The sequence below is a fragment of the Lycorma delicatula genome, chromosome 8, assembly GCF_047948215.1.
Source record: "Lycorma delicatula isolate Av1 chromosome 8, ASM4794821v1, whole genome shotgun sequence".
NCBI lineage: Eukaryota > Metazoa > Arthropoda > Insecta > Hemiptera > Fulgoridae > Lycorma > Lycorma delicatula.
The window spans coordinates 91,966,427-91,989,851 of record NC_134462.1 but is presented as its reverse complement, the minus strand read 5'-3'; the positions used below and the strand labels follow the sequence as shown (position 1 = coordinate 91,989,851).

Here is a 23,425-nt window from a genome sequence, read left to right as displayed (position 1 = left end):
AACTACGTGTCAAACATGGCTGAAAATTTGATGTACATTATAAACAGTACTGTCGTCATGAAAAAAAAAGATGTACTCAATCGAAAAGACATAGTGCACAGAATTTAAAAAATTCTCTTTTTTTTATATCTCATATGCAGTAAAATGTTATTAATTAACAAAATTCTTGAATTAGGAAACAGTACAAAAGAAAATCGTAATAGATAAGATTGGACTGTCTACAATAATTTCTAGTAAATTCGTAAGTGTAAAAGCAACAAATGTGTGATATATCAATTTAAAAGTAAAATTTTTGAAGAAAATCCTTGGAAAAAGTATTCATAAAATCATTAAAAAAATGGAGTATTTTCAGTTAAGTTGCAATAAATGAAATACATGTGTATTTAAATCATGATTAAATCAAATCCTCTAAATTATTATGTTGGATATTTGACAGAATTATTGTATATACTGATAATAAATTCAATATTTGATCTTTGTGTAAGTTGTTTATTTTATGATTGTAGGTAATATGGTTTCATGAAGATAAGCCTGTTAAAGAATCAGCTGATTTCCAGTTATTATTCCATGGTGATCGTTGTTCTTTAATTATACATGAAGCATATCTTGAAGATGCTGGTGAATATAAAGTTGTTGCTATTAACTCTGCTGGAGAAGCTTCAAGCAAATGTCGACTTACTGTTCAAAGTGAGTTTAATGTAATTTTTTTAAAAATTGTAATGAACATCTAATACAATTTCATGTTAATTTTTATATAAACTTTTTCTGACTTATTTTTCATTGGTCAAAATTTTGTCTGTAGATTAAAATTCTTCTGCAAACAGTGGTCACTGGAGGAATCCCAGATTATTGTTGACCACTATTAAAAAAATTAGTTACTTATATATCTGTAGTTTATAGAAAATGTAGTATCTTGTTTTCTGATGAAAAATTTTTTTTAATAAATTTTAAGTATTACCAACTGTTATAATCGTTAATCACTTGTAAGCTTCATTAAAATGTACTGAAACTTTACATAGTATTGTTTAAAACTAATGACTGGTTGTGGAATTAATTATTTCCTTCTGAGTGTAATATTCATTGAAACTATAGTTTTAATACACTATTCATTTACTGAACATCTCTTAGATTTTACCTAACAATTTAAAAAAATAATTACACTCAGAATAATTATATTTGAGATCATGTAAAGCTTTTTAAAAAAATTGAAAATTTTAAACTAATTTTTTGAAATGACAATCCAAACTACATTTAATAAATACAACATTTTTTGTTTTTTATAAAACAATATATGGGATTGTAATACACTGAAAAATAGGAACCAACATAAAATTGTAAACAGAAAATCTAATAACTTTTAATAATAAAAGTAACGCATACTTTTTTCTATGATATCCATTCTGGTATCTTTTTCATACTCCCCTATAAAACATTCCTCTGATGATGGATAATGTTTCTTTATCTATTCTATCTTATTTTAAAATCTTTTATGTCTATGGACAGGATTTGTTAGAGAGTTAGTTACAAAATTAACATAATGGTTTGAATTTAAGTTATCATCAAGTAAGTAGGAATTATTATTATCATCATCATGTAGATGAGCTACCATTACTTAAAGAAAATGTGTTAGTAGATATTGACTGATTCTTACCAGTTCATTATATAATGAATATAAAATTGTGTTGTTAAATTCATATACACAGTAGTTGTAGTTATAGAATAAATTTATATTTAAAATAAATAAGGTAAGAAAATAAATAATTGCAATAAATACTGTTTATTAAAAAAAAAAGAAGTAAATACTCTTTATAAAATAGTGGATGATAAATAAGAATGTGGCACTAATAAAAAAATAATTGTAAATAAAAATGTGTGAAAATTAAGACCAAAAGTGTATGTGCAATAAATTAGAGAATACTTAATGTCTTCAGAATAAACATTTTATGAATTAATCAGTAATTTATTTAACTTAACTAAATTATTATCTATAAGATTTTTCCATTGACAGTTGTGTAAAGAAAAATAAACAATAACATGCAATATATTATTGGGATGTTGTTATTTATAAAAACTAATGAAGGTTTTGATCGCTTGTACCTCTCTTAGCCTAGTTTATGATTAAAACTCTCAAAATTTATAAATTAAATCAGGTCAGAAACCCCAAGAGTATACAGTCTTTTTTAAGTATTCTATGTCCAATAAATTTTGATGGATTACATTAGCTTGAAATTTACATAAAAATATAAATGTTAAGCATATCAGACCTATAAATTTGAGTTGTAAAAGCTCTTAACCCGCATTTGTTTTTCAGGAAAATACAATGGAAAATATACTTTGTGGTAAATGGTAGTACGTGTAACATGAGGAAAAATTGCCTAAGTCAATATTTTTCTTCTCAACCATTAAAATACTGTATTAACCACTTTTTATCGGTTTTGAATTTATATGTTCTAAGCATATTTGTATTTTTGTATATTTGATTGTATCACATCTTATTGCATATTTGACAGATATGCAAACATTTAAATTGTGACTATATTTATCATGACTTCATTTCAATGAAATACTACTAGTAAATCCTTCAAGCCAAAAGCACTATAAACATTAAACCTACAAATTTTATAAATTTGTATTTTTCCTATGATAAAAGCAAGTAAAAAAAAATAAAATAAATTTTGATTTTTTATATTATATATATGAAAGTAATAATGTAGAACACAGTGGCTTACAGAATGATGTTACATAAAGTTGATCACATTCTTATACTTTATTGTAATGAAGGGCAGCGGCAATACAACATGACATATGTACAATACTTCACTCTAATTGCTTGTCACATTCAGGCATTTCTGCTACATCAGTTTACCCAAAACCTTTTTGAACTTTGCTGAAAGGGTGGATACCCAAGTGTTGCATTAACCTCATCTGCAAGCTCATTATTGGTTTCAAAATAATATTTACTAAACAGAGATTAATATTTATTTATAAATTATTAATAAATAATTTTTTAAACAAATATATATTTTTTTAAATTTATGTATGATTTTATTTCATGTTCTGCTAGGTAGTATACATCCACCATTTAACCTAATTATGCTATTTGCATAAACATGATAAGTTGACAGTGAATTTTTTTGAAGCTGCTACATTGCTCAGAAAAATTTGTGTACCCTTACATTTGGTATGAGTATCAGTGACAGGTTTCATGTTTCGCTGACTATTGCTTTATCATTATTGAACCAAGTGAATATTTTAATAACTTAATAAAATAAATCCAATAATTTGGACATGTAATAAGTTATAAACTGCTGGGTGGCTAACGTGGATATGCTGTTGCTATGGACATAGGTCCATTGGTTTATTGGACAACCACATTGGACATTGGTTTATTTTCAACAACCACTAATCATAAATCACTTTTGGAATAGTCATATATATATATATATATATATATATATATATATATATTATATATATATTATATTATATATATATTAAATGTAAATGTAAAGTTCTATTCAATAATAGTTAAGTAATCTGAGCATAAATTTTAACTTATAGTTCAAAAAAATGTGTTTCATTAAAAATGTTTCTAATGCAATTTACTTCTTTTGTTCTTTCTTTTGATAAACTAATGTTTTAAGATAAGGTGAATGCAGTGCTTTGACTGAGTGTTAATATTTACTATAACTGAATACTTCACTGACAAACAACAAAGATGGCAATTTCAACATGATGAAATTTGAAACATATTTGGGGTTGTTCTGTAACACTAATTATCATCTAAAACATTAATTAGTGATTGCATACAGCACTTCAAATTACATTTTTTATTTTTTTTTATTTTTAGGTGTTGGTGGCAGCGAATCAGCAACTCGACAAAGTAGTACAACAGTTATAAAAGAAGTAATTGAAATAAATAAATTTTCACCAAAGTTTACTCAGTTGTTGACAGATGTGTTAGTACCAATTGGAGAGAGTACTACATTACAGTGTAGTGTAGAAGGGAGTCCTACTCCTTCTGTATCTTGGCTTCATAATAATCAACCTATTGAACAGTCTGATAGAATAAAGGTAAGAATGTTATTTTTGTAGAATCAGTTGTTTTCTACATTAATGGAGTTTTTTTAATTTCATCGTCTGAAAATTATTATGTAACATTTATAGAACATTTAAGAAGTATATGTTTCAGAAGAAAACTATAAAAATTAAAATTTTAAATGAGATTAATGATGATATTTTTGTGTTCTTTTTTATCCAGTTATGCCAGGAAGATGGTAATGGGTTTGGATGGTACATTTTGTGTTTATTTTTCCCCCTGTAACTTTCATTGTTATCTTTTACTTGTCAGCCTGTACATACAAGTAGTAGAGAAGTAAATTATGAAAGCAGGTTTAGAGGATTCAGAAAGTATTCTATTGTTACTGTTATAATTGCCATGGTAAGGGAGACGCCACCTTCAATTTTTAATAAAATTTCAGTCATTTAATACTAGCTGTTATTTATTGTAGTTTCTTTGATTTTTAATACTGGAGTATTGTTTTAGGCATCAGTGACAGAAAAACCTGTATTTGACTTGTAATGTTTAGTAAAATCTTTTTACTTTGAAACTTTTATCTGAGAAACTAAGTCTATGGTTAGATGTTTTTAAGTAAAGATGGTGGTATTTTATACAAAACTGTTGTAACTAACATATTAATTGTGTCAGTATTTTTGGTATTTTCTGGTAAAAATTGACTACTTATTATACTACTATTCTTTTTGAACATTTCTCTGAACAAAAAAAGTTATCATTTATCTTTAGAGTTATCTTTCAGAGAAAAAAACAATCAAGGGTGCACTTGTAAATTTTTCATTACTAGAACGTCTGATATTATATTATACCAGACCACAAGAATATGGTCTACAGTCAAAGGCGGCTGGCTACATAACAATGTTATGAATAATGCATGTCCATTTTGATTTTAGGTTAATAAGAAGTAAAATCTATCTTTTGCATGCCAAATGTTCAACTTTTTTTCATGAATTAAATTTTTAGCAATTTATTTTGTCAGCATTTGCCTTTCTTTTTCTGTTTAGCTTCTGGAACCATCATAAGGTATTACTTCAAATAATAAATGAGGATGATATGTATGAATGAAGTGTAGTCTTGAACAGTCTCAGGTTGACCATTCCTTAGATGTGTGGTTAATTGAAACCCAACCATCAAAGAACACCAATATCCATGATCTGGTATTCAAATCCATATAAACTGCCTTTACTAGGATTTGAACCTTAGAACTTTCGACTTTGAAATCAGCTGATTTGTAATGATGAATTCACCACTAGACCAACTCGGTAATAGTCACAAAAGCAAGGATCATATTTGTGCAACTGATCTTTATAATTTAGATTATATCTTTTCTCTTAAAATAAAACATAGGCCAGACTTTAAGTTAAAACAAATTTTGTGTGAAAGGACAATTTTTTATTTCTCCCAAAAAGCAATACCAGAACAGCAATGCAGCACTAGTACACCCTGGAAATAATCTATCCGTAGAGGGATTAGAAATGATACAAGCTCTATCCAAGGGAATGCTAAAATCCTTTTAGAAAGCAGGTACCTAATACACCATAGTTCCTCAGGAGATTGGGTACCTATACTCAAGATGGGAACAACATATATTGATCAATGATTTTGGATTGACTTGCTCAGATTCTGATACTTAGTCATATTGGATATGATTTGTAAGTATATTAATTGGGCATATTTGACTATACTAAAAAATATCAATTTTGCAAGTAAGAATTTATATAGGAGTCTCCTTTATGTAATGTTTTTGTAGTATTAAAATTAGTATGGTATGGTTTTCATCTTTTGTTGAACCTTATAACAACCATTAAATTTGTACTGTGTCCTGTGATGTCGCCAATACAAGTATGCTCTAATAAAAAAGGTAACATTACCATAGAATTAATTGACTACATTTTGTCACATAATTATTTGTTAATTTTGCTATGTTTTCTACTGCAGTTTGTGATTATCCTTAAGATTTTGTTTATCATTTAGTTAACTCTGTTGTAGCTAACTAAATCAAATTATTTTAGTTAAGCATTTTTTTCTCTAGAAAGTATTAATGGAATAAGAACACACAGCTGCTTTCTGCCATAGAATTTTAGGATTTTTATTAAGATACTTATATTATGTTATTAATGGATTGCTATAATTTCATCAGATTTTACAATGACATTTATACAGTCTGAAAATTAATAGTAATAAACTATGCTACATGGCAAATGTTTTCTGTACATTACAACAATCAGTCTATTCTAATTTTAATAATAATGCAGTTATGCCATGTTCTTTCTCATTTTACATTGAGCATTTGGTGCAGTTTTTGTTCATATTGGTATTTAGTGCATTAGAAGCACTTAAGAAATGAGCTAAATCACTTTCAATTCGATCGAATTAGTCATTATTGAGATGTCTTATTGTCATACAAAGAACTAAAGAATCCTGGCAATGTAAATAAAAATAAAATCTCTTATAAATTATCCTAATTGCTTTTGTTCTTTTAATTTACGGTATTTAATAAAATTTAATTTTTTTATTTAAATTAATAGATGATTATTTTATATTACTAATTTAAATTAGGCATTGAAATGTCTATATCTATAATTTTATATATTTTTTTTATTCTAGTGGGATCAAACAGACGATGGTGTATGTACTTTAAAAATCTTGAATGTTATTAACGAAGATAAAGGTAATTACGTATGTCGTGCACATAATGAATTAGGAGAATCTAAATGTTTTGCTCATCTTATAGTAAAAGGTACTATTGACCAGTTAGACGAGGACCAGACTGTACGACATGATGATCAGAAGACACAACCATCATTTACTGAATTATTTTCCGATTGTGTTGTTAGGGAAGGTGAACCGGCAAAATTTGAATGCATTGTTAATGGAAAACCTACTCCAAAGGTAAGTAGTGTAATATTTTTCATTATTTTGTTATAAATTTAATTTATATATTTATGAATTCTAGTAGTAGAACACTGGGAATTTTTTTCTTGTTTTGTAATTATAGAAAAATTAATTTAGTAATTTTTTGTATTATAAAATAAAATGGAAAAATTACCATTCTATTCCAATTCCTCATTCCTATCAAAATTATTATTCTATCATACTATTAACTTTTCTACATATTAATTTAAATTGTTTTTCATTTTAATTTTCAAATAACGTATACATATACGAGTGTGTTCACACACCTTCAAAAATAACATTAGTATAGTTTGTGTTTTCCTATGAAAAAATTATTTTTAATTTCCCAAATAATTTGTTAATAATAAATTATGTTGTTTTTATTAGGTACGTTGGTTATTTAATGATGCTCCAGTTTCTGGCAAGGATTTCTTAGTATCAACTAGTGGACCTCGTCAAGTACTCTCTATTCCAGCTACATCTAAGAATAATGTTGGAACTATAACTTGTGTAGCTGAAAATGAAGCTGGCAAGGCATCTTGTGTAGCAAAGATAAAAATATCTGGTAAGAAAAAATTTTTAATTTATTATCTTTTAGAATGAATTAGTCAAATGATTTTTTAAGTTTTTTAATGAAACATTGTTAGTTTTAAAAAGATAAAATTTATAATTTACTGCTTTAGTGATATTTTGTTTTTGTTTCCATTTTATTTTGATTGGTTATTGTGTCAACATTAATAAATCTTGAAACTTTTTTATAAAAAAATAATTTGTTAGATATTAAAGTTATCATTCATTATATTATATTAAAATGAAATGAATGCATACTAAATTCTTGCCATCTTGTTAGATATTACAAAGCACTAATAAGCTATTTAATAAAAAGTAATGTTAATTTTTTAAATTGGAACTCATTAAAAATTTAGACCGTATTAAATAAAACGATAGAAGTTTTTTATAATTCTTTTTAGTTTACTGGTATAATTGAGTTCATAAATAAAATTTATTCACATAATAGTTTTGCTTTATAGAACTTCATCGAATAGTTAACTTATCTGATAATCATACTGCTCTTTGTTTGATATTTAAAGTGGAACAGATAAAATAGCTTTATGTGTATGTGGGAAGTAGTAATGTCTCTTGCCCACATCTGTTTTGAACTGGTTACTGGAATTTAAGTAAATACAGTAAATGGATTTGTGATGAATACTTAACCTATTTTTAGTAGATGAATAAAATTTTGGCATCAGACAAATTTAATTAGAAGAATAGAATTTATTTTTTTTATAAAAAAGAATAATCTAATAGTAAAACATAAATTTAAAACCTGTAAAATACTTAAGAAACTCTTTAGTTAGACTTATTAATTGTTTGGATTACTAATATTTATATATCAAACTTGAATTAATAGCACTGGAAAAAAAAGATTTTGTCAGCTGTAATGGGAATGTTTGTTTAGTGGATAAAATAATTACAATATTATTTTATCTGTTTAAAAAATGTTATGTTAATCTGCATTTGCTTTCATTAATTTTTTTTACTGCCCCTTTACATAACTAAACATTGCCACTTGATCTGTTGAATAATTTAGATTAATTTGTAATTAAAAATATTTATACTGTTGGATTTTTACATTAACATTCTTTTACTGTGTGCATGGCAATTTCAAATAGTATGGAAGTTACATTTACAGATTAATGAAAATTTTTCATCCTTTTAGGAAGATAATTATGCAGCTCCTTCAATAGAGTTAATGTAAAGAAATTGTGTTTGCATCCCTTTTATGGCACGGTAACTTCACTGAAAAAAAAGCTGCATAATTAGTTTTGAAAAGGTCTTCTTAGACTAGAATTTCTACATAATAATTTGAAAGTGGATTCAATGACTTTAATATTTTAAATAATTGAAATCACATGGTATATTAATAAAAATATTGGGAAATGGTTTATTGTTATCTATTACTAATTTCAGTTTTATAAAATGTTAATATTTTTTTCACATAAATCTCTGTCATGAAGTTTTGATTAAAAATAACATCTACAGTTTATAGACTATAAATAGTAAATTAAACAAAAACAAAATTGGTAGAATTAAATAAATCAACAATTATAATTACAGTTGCATAATAAAAAGAAATCAAGTGATTCAATTTCCATTGTTTCATATTTGTTTTTTTTAGACCATATTATAGGTTATAATATTTTGACTCTGCATTTAGATGGTTAATTAAATCTTTTTTTCCATATGAAATAATATACATCTCACATGAGTTAAATCAGATTCTTTTCAACTTTTATTAAACTGTTCGTTTATTATAGATTATTGACAAATACATAGATTGATTGACCATAAAAAATTTCTTATAATTTAGATGTAAATTCTTTATAATTTATTCATTACTTTCAAGACATTTTTTTACAACGAAAATACTATTTACAACAAAAATATGAGTATATCAAGATAATTACAAGTGAACAAAATAAAAACCAATAATAAAAAAGCTTATAACACAGTTTTAGGACTTTCCTGTAACACAGCTTTATTCTGATGCACATGCACATGCGCGCACAAAACAACTTAATTAAAAATATTTATCATTTTATTTAAATGTAATATTTTTTTTACAGCTGTATGTTAGTGCTATACTAGTGTTTCTTGTGATGACAGGACATACTATTGATGCAATACTCTTAGCCACTAGTAGTTTAAAGCATTTTTTGGGTTCGGGGTGTGGTTATGAAAAAAATATTTTGCAAATGTTTTTAATCGTTAACAAATGTGTCCAAGAAAAATAAGACCTTAATTAGGCGAAATCTTGAGATACTGAGGGTGACCTTGCTCTACAGCCTCACCCCCTTGATCTTTTAAGTTGAAAATTTAATGGCATCAACATCCCATATTCAAAAGTAATCTGACCAAGTTTAGTCAAAATCGGTCCAATAGTTCTGGAGATATAAGGTGATGTAGAGGGCAATAGTGAACACACTCATGTACATATGAACATTTGGAAATTTCCATCTGGTTTAACTGATTACAATATTTTCCCTTCTACAGCTAAAACACTAGATGGGAAAGTAAAACGAGAATGAAAAGAAAAGACTGCAAAACAATTATGTTCCACTGCTGCGCATGAGCTAAGGCCATTTGGAATGCAGGGATATGTATTATTTATTTACCTCAAGTTTTTAGAGTAATTTCCTTGAAAAAATTTAATTTAAAAATAATTTACATATCTGAATAACTTCAGGTTGTATATCATTATGCCTTAACAATCCAATATTAAATAATGATAAATAAATAGCATCTTTTTATTTATCTTTTTTAAAATTTACATGTTCTGAAAGATCACTTCTTTCAGAACATGTAAATTTTTATTTAAAAAATTGACCACATATAATCTGAATAAAGTTTTGTTGCAAGATATTAGAGGAACTTCTCTGGAAAAAAGCATCATCAGAATTCAAGTGGTATAAACTATAAAAATATTTATATATCAAATTGATAACTTTTTAAAAAACTTGTTTCATCTTTTTTTTATTGGTTTTGAAATTTTTTCTTTGAGGATCTCAATGATTTATTTATATTGTTTTAGTATTATTACTGTTTATTAATTTTATATGCATTTTTTCTTTTTATGAACTTTGTTTTAAACTTCTGAAAACTTTGAATCTTTTACGCATAATAAATTATTTTTGGATACTTTCTTTAGTTGAAAATAAACAATGTCAATTGAAAATCATAGTGTAATGTGTAACCTCATTCCAGTCAATGTTGTTGTCATTATAAGCACAGTTTATTTTAATAATCTAAAGTAATTGCTTTAGAGGGCTTTATAAGTTTTTCAATGTAACAACTTATTTATCATTAATAAAATAAATAGTTTATTTATAAATAAATAAATGTTGTGTTTAAAATTTAAATTGCAATATTTTAATTTAGCCAATACTATTAAAGATATAAAGGACTATTATAATAATAATAATAATACAAGATATAAACAAACGATTTGGATTTGTTATTAGTTTTAATATTTGTATATAAATTCTAAAGTGTGACATATTTTCTACGCATGTATTAAAATATGCATACCATATTACAATTATAGAATTGCTACAATTATCATATTTGTTTGTGCATGTGTGTGTGTGTGTGTGTGTGTGTGTGTGTGTGTGTGTGTATAGGTATGCATGCATGCTTTAGTGGTTGTTCTGATCATTAGGTGGTAGACACGAAGGGTAACCTTAGTGAGATTGCATTACGTGATGCTAAATGGCAGTCAGACGTCACAGTAAGTTGCCTGCTGGGTGTCTTGTGTAGGTGGTGGGAGGGCAGTAGATGAGAAAAAGATAAAGATAGAGATATAATGAGGTCGTGAACCTTACCTATTTTCTAGTTGTAGCATCATCCCCACTTTTACACTCAAGCTAGCTTAGCTATTAGGTTAAGTTAGCCCGGCCCCCATCAAAATTTAAAGTCTGATTCAGTTTCTTCCGTTTTATCAACATGTTAACTAACTATTATTTCTTTAACTCTTCTACTTTTCAATTTTTTCAAGGAATTTCTTTAATTGATTTATCACGTTATTTGTGAAAATAGAACGATGAATTATTATTATTTATAATAATTGTAAGCTATAAAAAAAGGAATTTATTAATTATTTATGACAATCTTAATTAAAAAAAGAAGACATTTGAATAACATATATTTAATTAAATAATAATTTTTTTGCTAATTATATTTATTCATTACTATTAAAGTGTTAATTATTATTGTTATTGCTTTTCTTCATTGCTTATTTTTTTATTTAATTTTTAATGCTTTTATTTTTTTTATTTCTTTAAAAAAAGTTATACTTAAATCTATTAATAATAACATCTATTTTCTTTCCTCACCATCTTCTTTTATCTCTATTAATTTGAATTAATTTAAATGTTTAACATAACTTACACAATGTTTTTATTGTGAATGGTATCATGCTAATCAAATTATTTTAAATTAATACTTATTTATTAATAGAAATAAGAAAATTTTATTTCAGCAAGGGTTTTAAGATTAAAGAAATATGCATGCATTAAAAATAAAGTTGTCATTCATAATAAAAATATAAATTAGAAATTCAAATGAAAATCTGTTTGCTGTTATTATGACATCCTTTCAGTCATGTTAGATAACTAGCATTGCTGAAATTAATTAAATATGTAGAACTGACAGCTTATAATGACTTGTTTAACTTTACAGAAATGGCAGTCTTCTAATTCCATTCTTCTACTGTTGTAGAAATATAGAGGGGGGTAACTAATTAGATTATAATTTTTAAGAGTGGGGATTCAGCGAGCTTAATTATATAATAATCAATTTCAAAAATGAAGCAGTTCAATGGTTTAATTAATTGTAGGTTATTGTTAGGTTAATCACATGTAATTAATAAATAAATTAATGTAAAAATTAATTTATTTGTGAATATCGATTAGTAAGGTCACCTCAGTATTGAGTTGGTCGAACAAACTGATCACTGGAGAGTCAAGGTTTAGTTACTAGCTTGGGCTTAAATATTTTTATAGGACATAAATCATTTAATTACGTATAGATAAAAATAAATCCTGTTCATTGTTTAAATAATAAAAGTATTTGGGTTTCATATAAAGCATACTGGTTCAACTTCCTGCATGGATTTTAGCATTTTTATTATCTACTGCATTATTTGCTAATATAAAAAAATGTTTTTTTATGATTTTTTTTACTATTTTATAGATTTGTCTTTAAACATTTTTTCATAAATTGTTTTATCTTAGTAAAAAAAGATTATTAATTAAACCTTGAATTGCATCCATCTGCTTGACATTTAAATTATTTATCTCTTGTGTGGTTTTACTGTTTTTTTAAGCAAACATATTCAGAGATTTCATTTCCAAGTTTGATTTATTTTCTTTGTAACTAGAAGAACAAATTAATTGCCTATTTCTAAAGAAGGAAACAAATTTTAAAAACATTTGTGGGAAATTAAAAGATCACTTCAAGGAGTAGCACAAAGTATTTTCCTTAAATTTGATAATTTTCTAAAATATTGAGATAGATTTATGTTAAGTGTTATTGAAGAATTAAAATTGGTCAACGGTGAAATTTCTTAATTTACTTTATAATTTTGCAAATCTATACATCCATGTCTTTTGCATTTAAAAAATGGATTTATAATGTTATTGTCTTTTATATTTTTAGCTTGTAATTTGTTTAAATGCTGTGGTTTGATTAAAATTTTATCATTATACCAGTATCTAAATAATTACTCTACGATTAAAACTAATATAATTTATTTCTAATTATTCATTGTTTCTTAGTAATTGTATTTTTTAATGTTATTTTTATTTATATATATATATATATATATATATATATATATATTACTGTAACACAAAATCATTGTCAAGAATTACGGAAAAAAGGTAAAAAAAGGATATGGGGGAAAAAGGGTAATAATGTACCCATAAAATAAGATAATAGACCAATCCAAAAAGGTTTCTTAATGCAATTTAGCTCCAGTTAGTGGATACATAATTAATAATTGATTATAATTCCTGAGGGGATCAGTGTTTCTTTGGCTAGGTTAGTAAGACCACATTATTGATCATATTATTTTACATTGGACAGTTCAAATATATGCTGTGATAAATTGCTTTCTCTAGATATTAAAATACCACCAAGAACAGGTTCAGAATTTTTTAAGGAAAACCCTAGTTTACTTTGTCAATTTTTTTTAATGTAAATTAAATTACATAATTAAATTTATTTTAATGTAAAGTATTATGTGTTCTTTTAATGAAATTCACATGGTAAGTAAAATATTACTCTTAAATAAAGTACTAGCATCCCCTCATGGCTTTGCCCACACTGGCAAAATTTGCCAAAAATCAACAAACACTTAAGTTATGCCTTCTATCAACAACTTATTACATGACCTAAGGTTCTGAGAGTACAGTCAATTGCTTCAGCATGAGTTTGAAGAATGATGGTGCATTCATCCCATACAATAAATAAGTTTTGTGCTTTGGAAAATTTTTAAGAGGATCATTTTTATGTATAGAGCAAGCTGACTTTTGTCCACACTGTACATTTAAACATATACAACAGCAATTTAAAAGTTGAATGAGTTAGGAGCGTCGCAGCGATGCCTGACTGTATTATACCAAGAGCAAAGCCACTTGTCAATCAAACATATATGAGAACTAAATTCATCAAAAACGGTTTCCCCAGAGCAGTTCAGGAGCATTTAAAAAAAAAAATTTTTTTCTGTCACCATTTAAAATGGTGACAGAAAAAATGGTGAATGTTGGAATCATAAGCTTGCAGCTTATTTAATTTAGAAAAGTTAATATTTAGGCACTCTTGAAATTCATTAATATTAAAAGAATTTCAGAACATTTTATCATAGGGGTTTTCATTATCTTGTTCATCATGAATTGTTGTTGGTAAATAGAAATCTCATAAATATTTTTCACCGAAGACTTACAACATTGTCTTTAATTTCAATAAGATCTCTATTGAAAAATATCTTGGGAGTGGCTCACCATAAGAAAGGAGCATGATAATTAGTGGCTCATCACCTCGTGGCCCGATTGAGAAGTGCAACACCATAACAGATTATTTATTATTCACACATTTTAATAAACCATTTTTCATCTTAATATAGCCTTTGACAATCAGGATTACATAATATAATAAAGGTACTGTTAAAATTTGGTAGTGATTAGTTTAGCAGTTCTTGAGATTTTTGACAACATACAAACAAATTCCTCTATATATAATAGAGAGATGAAGAGCTGTATTTGAAATTTCAGTCTAGTTGCTCTGTTCATTAATAGTTAATAAACGAAAAGTCCATATAGCTCTTGCTTGTTTTATATTTATGATGTAATTATTCGGTGTAGATTAGCAGATCAGAACTTGTGGGTAAATGTTCTCAAGCATTAATAATTAAAATGAAGCAGAATGTATGCATTATTAATGAAACTATAAATAAATTTAATGTCACTGTTTACTGCTTATTTACATAGAACAAATTTGCTGCTAATTGTTTCTCTATATTTACTGTTGATATATATTAAATGACACCCTCATAAATTTGTTAGAAAGTGTTTCTGCTGAAATTAGATGTAACATGTATTTACGCTCTTCTGTTTTTTATTTTGTTCACATGGAAATGACAGCTATAAATTGCAATTTACTAATACTGCATGCAATGAGTCAGTTAAAAACATCCCCTCATTTGGCCATAATTTTTTAAGTTAATTTTGATTTTTAACTCCAATATCAGTTCTCAATTTCCATTTTTGCTAAATGTTAAGTCAGACATAAAAAATATAAAAAAACTACTATGTACTTATAAATATATAATTATATTACTTAAGTAGTATATTAATTTTTGACAGTAGTATATGTTTTCAAAAACTAAAGAGCTGAAATTTTGTTTTTTTTTCCAAGTATTTGCACGTATAAAAAACAAGTTACATGTAGTCTAAATTTTATATTGCTAGTATTAAATTCAAATTTTATCAAAGCAGTTCTTGAAAATTTTGATTTGTTTCTTAGCAAAGTTTTTATATAAATTCTTTTATAAATTTATGCATTTTTAAAAATTATTGAATATTACTATAGTTCTATATATCTAACACCTTTGTATGTAATAGGCTACATTTTGTTTTCACTAAATTTTAGAAATATTTAATCATTTCATAAATTTTAAGAATAGTAAAATAAAAATAAATTTCACTTCCTTTACCTGTCTTTGAGGAACTCTAAATATATGCTTAAAAAAAATATGAAATTAACCTTGAATTTATATGCATAATATTAAACAAGTCAACAATTTTGATAATGAAATCAAAATATTTTTGATTTAGTTATACAGCACTAGCATAAAATGTCATCCTTCACATCCCTTTATGGTTAATCACTAAATATTTACAAGATGTTATCCCTAAAGTAAAGACCGTTTCAATGTAAAAAAATTTATTCTGAAAACTTTATATTTTTTTTTATTTCTCTTACACTACATACCATATACTACTTCTCTATATAATTGCCACATGAATTAAGATATTTATCATAGCGATACACCAACTTCAGTATACCTTGTATTCTTCTGCCGCCAGTCCATTTAGCCATTGATTAACAGCATTTTTAAGTTCATCGTCACGCGCGAATTGCTTACTGCCCAAAAATTCTTTAAATTTCCCAAACAAATGGTAATCAGAAGGAGCTAAGTCCGGACTATATGGTGGGTGATCGTAAATTTCTTATCCAAATGTTCTCAGTAAATCACGTGTAGGACCCGCAACATGTGGACGTGCATTATCGTGCGGCAGAACGACGCCGTCGGTCAGCCGATTTTGAATGGCACGCGATAACTTAACGTAAAGTTTCGCAGTAGGCTTCGGCATTTATAGTGGTTCTGCGTGGCGTGAAATCGATCAGCAGTATACCAGACCGATCCCAAAAGACTGTGGCCATCAGTTTGCATCCAAATAAAATTGATTTATTAATATGTTTAGTCTAGCCAGGGGGCTCTGCCCCTTGCTCTCCCTTGCACCTCATTAAACTCATGGCTGTTCAAATAAAAATTAAAGCATGTTAAATTTATAAAAACTATCATCGTATTTTTATTTTTTGAGAGCAACAGTTTGGTCAGTGCAGGACCCAAAACTTTGAGTGATCTGAAGAATGCAGGTGTCAAAATAGTCAGCCTCCATCTAAATGATAATAGTTATAGCTGGTTACCAGACCTTTGTATGGGTAAAAATGTATTTCGTCCAGTTCTTAGCATTACCCGACAAACACCTAGGAGTTGACCATAATTCGTTCCTCACTTTTTTTTTAATTAAAACTTTTTTTTTATTTTATGTTTTTTAGTCACGTAACTGGAGGCAGGTGTAGCCAGTCGCATTGCATATGCACTAACAGTGGCACTGGCTGTGTTGGTTGAGCTGCCATGACATACACTGTTACACCCCTTAAAAAATCAAAAGTTAAAAAAACCTGAAAATGGTTTTCAAAAATCTAGATTGGTTTTTAGTTATTCACATGATTACACATACCAAAAATCAAGTTGATATCTTCATTTGATACTGAAAAATAAAAAAAAAATAGTGAAATTTAATGTTAACCCTTTAAATTCAGAATTTCAAAAAATCCTTTCTTGGCAAGCACTTACATCATAAGAAGAATGTGTATATAAATTTTCAACACTTTATCTTCCTTAGTTTTTCCTGGCCATAGATTATGATTCAGTCCAGACATCTTGTTTTATTGCTAAAAATATTATGGTTTTTTTTAATGTTTTAATTCATCACATAAAGTGAAAGCTTATGCATGGATATATGGATTGGAAATTTTATAGCATTTAAAAAATATCACAACTGATCAGGATTTGAATCTGGATCTTTCTGAATGAATGATTGAGATGGTACCATTCTGTCATGGAGCTGAAGTAAAATATGAATTTATTTTCTTTTAGCTTCATAAACAATATGATTTGCCTTTTTATTTAAAAATAATAGCAAATTCTTTTGATTTTGATTCTTTTCCCAAATGTAAAATTAAATTGTTTAAATTCAACAATCTTTAAAAATATGTTAAATTTATTTATGTTGTTTATTTTATATAATAGAACATTTTTTAAAAAGAAAACAAGCTTAAATATTAATATAAACAAAATTTCTGTTCTTAAAATTATTCCATTTATATGACAAATATATTATATTATTATGACCTACAGTGGATACTGACGTTTATTTTTAAATTGTATGTTTCTTTTTTTGTAACATTTCTGAAATATTCTTCCCAAAACTCATCTAATATGTACACTCAACTCTATAAGTTTGAGTGTAGGCTAGTGTTCACATTTTCCCCTTCATATTGTTAAAAAAATGAGTAGTACATTTCACAAATTTTTTTAAATGTAATGAAAATTTTGGTATGTTTGAAGTACTTACATTTTTTTTACATGAGTTCTCTTCTATTTATAAAAGAGATTGTTATTTTAATACCACCTTGGAAAAAAAAGACATTATTAATAAAAATGTATACATATTAAAATATATACATATTAATAAAAATCATATTATTAATGTGCATAAATGTATAATATAAGAAAATAAGTAAATAGTTATTTTAAATGTATTCTGCATTCTGAATTTAGGTCAAATGATGAGTAAATAGAAATGATGGACTTGATATGATGATACAGAAAGGTATATCTGACTCGATGAATAACTCATGGGAAACCACTTCATTTTTAATTTTTCCTTATAAGTCTGGAATTGTTCTTGAGAATGGCTATGGTGTTTTTGAGATTTTTACGCGATTCTTGTAGTAAACAAATTTTAAATGCATCTACGTTCACTTTTTGTGTCTTGAGAAGCAAGAAAGATTAAAATTTTAAATAAGCTTATTGTATCATTAAAGACAGCCATATCATTTATTAATTATTAGCTATTAGTTATTACAAAACAATATTCATATTATTTGTGATTAAGTAAAAAAAGAGTAGTGTACGTGCAAATATGAATTTAATAAAATTTGGTTAATATATTTTTATATTCAGCATTTGATTTCATTTACTGACTACTTGTTTAATGGATTAGTTCGTGCTCTGTTGTAGTATTATATTAGTTACATTTTAAAATCACAAAGAAAACTCAGATTTTGGAAATTTTTAGATAGACAATCTTTATGTAAAAATGTTATATGATTTGATTTAATAAAATCACCTTTACACCAATTTAAAAGTTATACATACAAAAAAAAAATTGCCTTTAAAAGTGTAACATAAAACCATTTTTTTCTCAAAAGCTTAAATAAACATGGATTCAAGTCATTAATTGTAGGGTCAGCAGAAATTTTGTAAGCTTGTTTCTGTGTTTGTTGCTCTTAAACACACTGTTTTGTATATGACAGCAGGAAGTTTACAGTTTATCCTGATTGATTGCTTATTTTCTTTTTAAATCCCATTTGTTTCTGTATAAATGTGCGTAAAAATGTTATTTTACTTGAATTTAATATTAATTTTAATATTTAATTTGATAGATTTTATTTTTTTCACAATTATTTTATAATACAAAATTATCTTTTTTTTAGTATTAATTAATTTTTATTTTCATTAGTGGATTTTTAGTTGTGTTTGTTTAAAGAACTGTTTAGTTGTTTGTGGACACTGGCACAGTTTCAACCTGTCCATCTGTAATAGTTTAAATCATTAAATGCTAAATATAATAATAATAATACAAGTAATTATTACTATTGATTGTTGTCGAGACATTTTTCAACTTGTGTTTGCACTTTTTAATGTGTAAGTTTTTATCATAGTTGAATTTTAAAAAGTATTGTTTTAAAATATAATTTAAATTCTCCTTTTTGGATGTTATGAGAGCCTCCAAGATCTAAAGATGCATTTCATGATCTTTGTGAAATGATGGATGAAAAATGTCAGGCCTAGCATACACCATAAATTAAATTTGAGGAAAATCTGTGCAGTACTATTTATTCAGGTTTATGGCAGCCTCACTGAAGTTGTAGATGTTATGTTTTGATTTTCTAATAGTTAAATAAGACGTCATTTAGAACATTAAATCAGATATTGAAGTATCAGTGTTTGTTGTATACATGTTTACGTAAGTAGGAATTTGAATTTGTGCCATCACATTGTTACATTAGTTATAGAGTATATTAAAATAATAGTTATTACTATTATTTTTTTATTTACTTTTTTTATCAGTTAGTTGACCTGAATATATTCCTTGCCTTACTTTCTGTTCTATGCTAATCTATTAACCTCAGCATGTAGTCCACAACCCCAGTTATCTGTTTCATATATTCCAGTTATTGTATCTCTCTACAGATTTTACTTTGTGCGTGTCTTTCATCACTAAATTAACTAAACCTAGCCCACAAATCTAGTTTGTCTCTTTACAAGATTCTTTCATTAATTTTTTTCTAACTATCTTTATAACTTTAATTTCAAATTTTATTGAGCCATTTTATTTTAATATCTTCCTGTAACATCACATTCAAGGGCATCTATTCTTTTTTTCTTTTCTGTTTTTCCTATCACTTATATTTAAGTACTACAATACACAAAGATTTTCAATTTTTTTTTTTTTTAATTCTTTGATTAGCATTTGATACTAGTAAATTTCTTTGGCATGAAAGCTTTCCTTGCTTGTATTCTACCTAGTTTGTTGCAAATGAAAAAAAAAAGTTAATGTAATCAACTAGCATAAGTTTTTCAATTTTTGTTACAATTGTTACAGTAAGCCAGTAAGTTTCTTATTCTATTTTTTTTTTTTTTAGAATGTAAATCTCAAATACTCTAATGATTGTTTCTTAAAAAAAAAAAAAAATCATTTGGAAAAAGTTTTATGTTCCATTTAATTTTTGGCAAATTATTTTGTCATATTTATTTTAATATTTGTAAAAAAGGAAATCTGTTGTTTTTTGGAAATTTGTTGGTATTCAATAATACCAATTTTTTAGTTACTTAAACAAAATATTATTTATCAATTTTTGTGAGATTTTTGTTAAATATATCAGTTTTGTCACTGTGTAGTGGAATTAGATATAAGAAAAATAAAGAATGTTTGTTATCTTAAATTTTGTTGTATATACTTGAGCACACTTATTGCCTCTTGGCTGTAGTTGGCTTACAGTCACAAAACCCAGTTGGCGTCTAATATCTTCACTGTTGCCAACATGGCTCATGTCTCACTTGGAATCAGATCAAATATAGAGCTTTCTCTCTCACCCTCTCACCCTCTCTTTCTCATTTTTTTTATTTCTCTTTTATTTCTAATTCTTGGCCTAGTAACATCTCTTCTTAAGATGCATAACATGTTATAAAAATAAACTCTCATTATTTTATTTTAATAATTGTTTTTATGATTGAATTTTATTAATTTTTGTTAAACAATTCTTCAGTTCTAAGTAAGAAATTAGTATTTTTTTCATTAATTAAAAAAAAAAAAATTAAAGTAATTGTTAACTGTTGATAACTTTTTTTTAAATTTGTTAATTATGCTATAATCCTGGATGCAGGATATGTAAAGCATAATATTTAGATAATATTGTATAATTAAAATATATCTAAGTATAAATTTTTGTGTAATCGCAATTGACTTTTATAGTCATTAATAACTAATAAATATTCAAATCATACAGGAAAACTAAATCTGAAATTGTTTTACTTCTGGGATCCAACAAGAGAAGTTAATTTAATAATGTAGCTTCTACCACTAACTTTTATTTCAGTTCACATTCTTCAGGTTTTTAAGTTCTACTCCCTAAGAGATTTCAAATGTTATGGGATTACCAATTCTAAGTATATGCAATTTACATCTTACCCAGAGCCTCCAATTATAAAATTATATTCATTAAAAATCCTGATGCCTGAATTACCCATTAGGCTTTCTATCTGATTTTTTTTACCTCATCCTTTTGAGGATTGAATACAAAGAGATAATACATCATTTGATATTTTGATATGACATGATATTTTGATTTTGATTTTCATGAACTTTAAATAAAAGTTAATTAATGGCGATGAGTAATTGTTGAATTTGAGGCAATTTATATGAATTTGAAAGTCAAAAAGACTTTTGTTATTTAAAACTCATAATTACATTATTTTTTATAGTTGTATCTCCACTAATAGTAATTAACTCTAATGAGTTTATTGATACTTTGTTGATAACTGTTTTGTGAAAATGATCATATGTTTTGGTCAAAAAAAACATTTAGTGCTTCCATGGTATCCACTTCAGAAATATAATAATCAGTATATAAGGGTAGAATGCAGTACTGACATTTTGTCATAGAATCTATGAATAAATTCAGATTTTAGTAGTATACAAAAAACTTGTTTTATTTTTTTATTGATACATTGCATTAATAAAATTCAAATATTTTTGAAAACTATGAGTGAGCCTATTTTAAGCTACAATTAATTGCCCTACCTACGTATTTTCTTCTTGTATGGTAACTGTAACTGAGCATGGGTCTCTAGTTATTGGAGATAGAATGAGTAAATATAATTGTTGGTTTTCTTTCAATAATGTGTGAAAAATTATTATTCAACAAGTCAATGACTGTATCTGTGTTCTATTTATCTATAACACCAAAGCAGAATTGCTTATGACAGAGAACAGCTTCAATTGTATTCACATCACCCTTTTTATATCTAGACTACTGACCGTAATGGTAATTGTCTTTTCTCGAAACATTTCTTTTCCAAGAAATTCTAAGTCATGAAGGTTGATTATAGATAGACCGTTTGTCTCTTAACTAGATACTAACCTAAGATTTACTGCTGCAAGTCTAGAACAGAAATGAACCCAGTAAAGGTATCAACAGGCTTTCCAGAGGGTACTGATTAAAACAAAATCAGCTAATTGATTATTTCTTGACAGTTGTATTGTATCCAGTATTCCTTTTCTAATTACGTTCTCTTGTATAACTATAGCCCTGAAGGATTCTGTAACAAACCAACAAATATCAATAACAGTAAGTTTATCACTACATCAGTCACTGCATACTTATTTTTCATCGATAGTAATTACCGATCGTTAATGGTAGCCATTAATAAATGTCGATAACATTCTGGAAAACTATCGCAAGCCATTTTTAATTTTAGTGGTATTTAAGAAACAGCGTACTAAACATGGATTTAGTGATTGGCATCCTATCCTTATTTCACATCCTGCAGTAAACAAGATAAAACCCTGTAGACATTCAAGGTATTACAAAACCATCTGCTTGAAGGGATGAAGATTGACAATCTTACTCAGGATCTTATTTCTTTGTTATTTATTCTTAGTTATTATATACTGTTCTCGTCCCATCAAATATTTATATTTGCCATTTTTATCTTCTACTATCTAGTGAATATTATATTTAGATATAATCACTAAAAAAGAATTGAATGATTTCATTTTTAAATTAATAAATACGATATGTATTGTATTCTTTTAACTGTGTTACTATCTAGTTTTATAAATGAGTTGTACGTATTGGTATGTAAGCATGTTTATGAATAAATTGAATTTCAACTAGTGCAGTCCCAGCATTAATACTGCAACTAGCATCATTAGATTTTTATTGTCATCATTGCGTCCTACAATTGAATTGTGTCATTACCACAGTTTATTACATAGGTGATATTATTTTTGTCTTATAATTGAGAACAACAACATTATGGTAAACTACTGTGTTTGTAACATTCTTAAGATTTTAATTAAATTTATAGTTCATCATTGATTACTTTTCAAAATGTAAGTTATAATTGAAAAAAAAACTTATAATTTTTTATTCTTTCTTTTATTTTAAATCTACATTCATGACTAAGAAATGTTCTTTTGCAGCTCTTCAATATTTTCAGTTTTTAAAAAATAATTGAATGAAATACAGAAATTC

At 26.4% G+C, this 23,425-nt stretch overlaps 1 protein-coding gene across 3 annotated transcripts in view; it reads left to right on the top strand.

Moving 5' to 3' along the window:
- zormin overlaps window positions 1–23,425 on the top strand; it is a 513,722-nt gene that overhangs the window by 448,087 nt on the left and 42,210 nt on the right. For all 3 annotated transcript variants that reach the window (XM_075372750.1, XM_075372751.1, XM_075372752.1), the window contains 4 exons: window positions 507–687; window positions 3,851–4,074; window positions 6,683–6,967; window positions 7,358–7,535. In XM_075372750.1, the coding sequence (XP_075228865.1) occupies window positions 507–687; window positions 3,851–4,074; window positions 6,683–6,967; window positions 7,358–7,535 (868 nt within the window). The remainder of the gene's footprint in view (window positions 1–506; window positions 688–3,850; window positions 4,075–6,682; window positions 6,968–7,357; window positions 7,536–23,425) is intronic.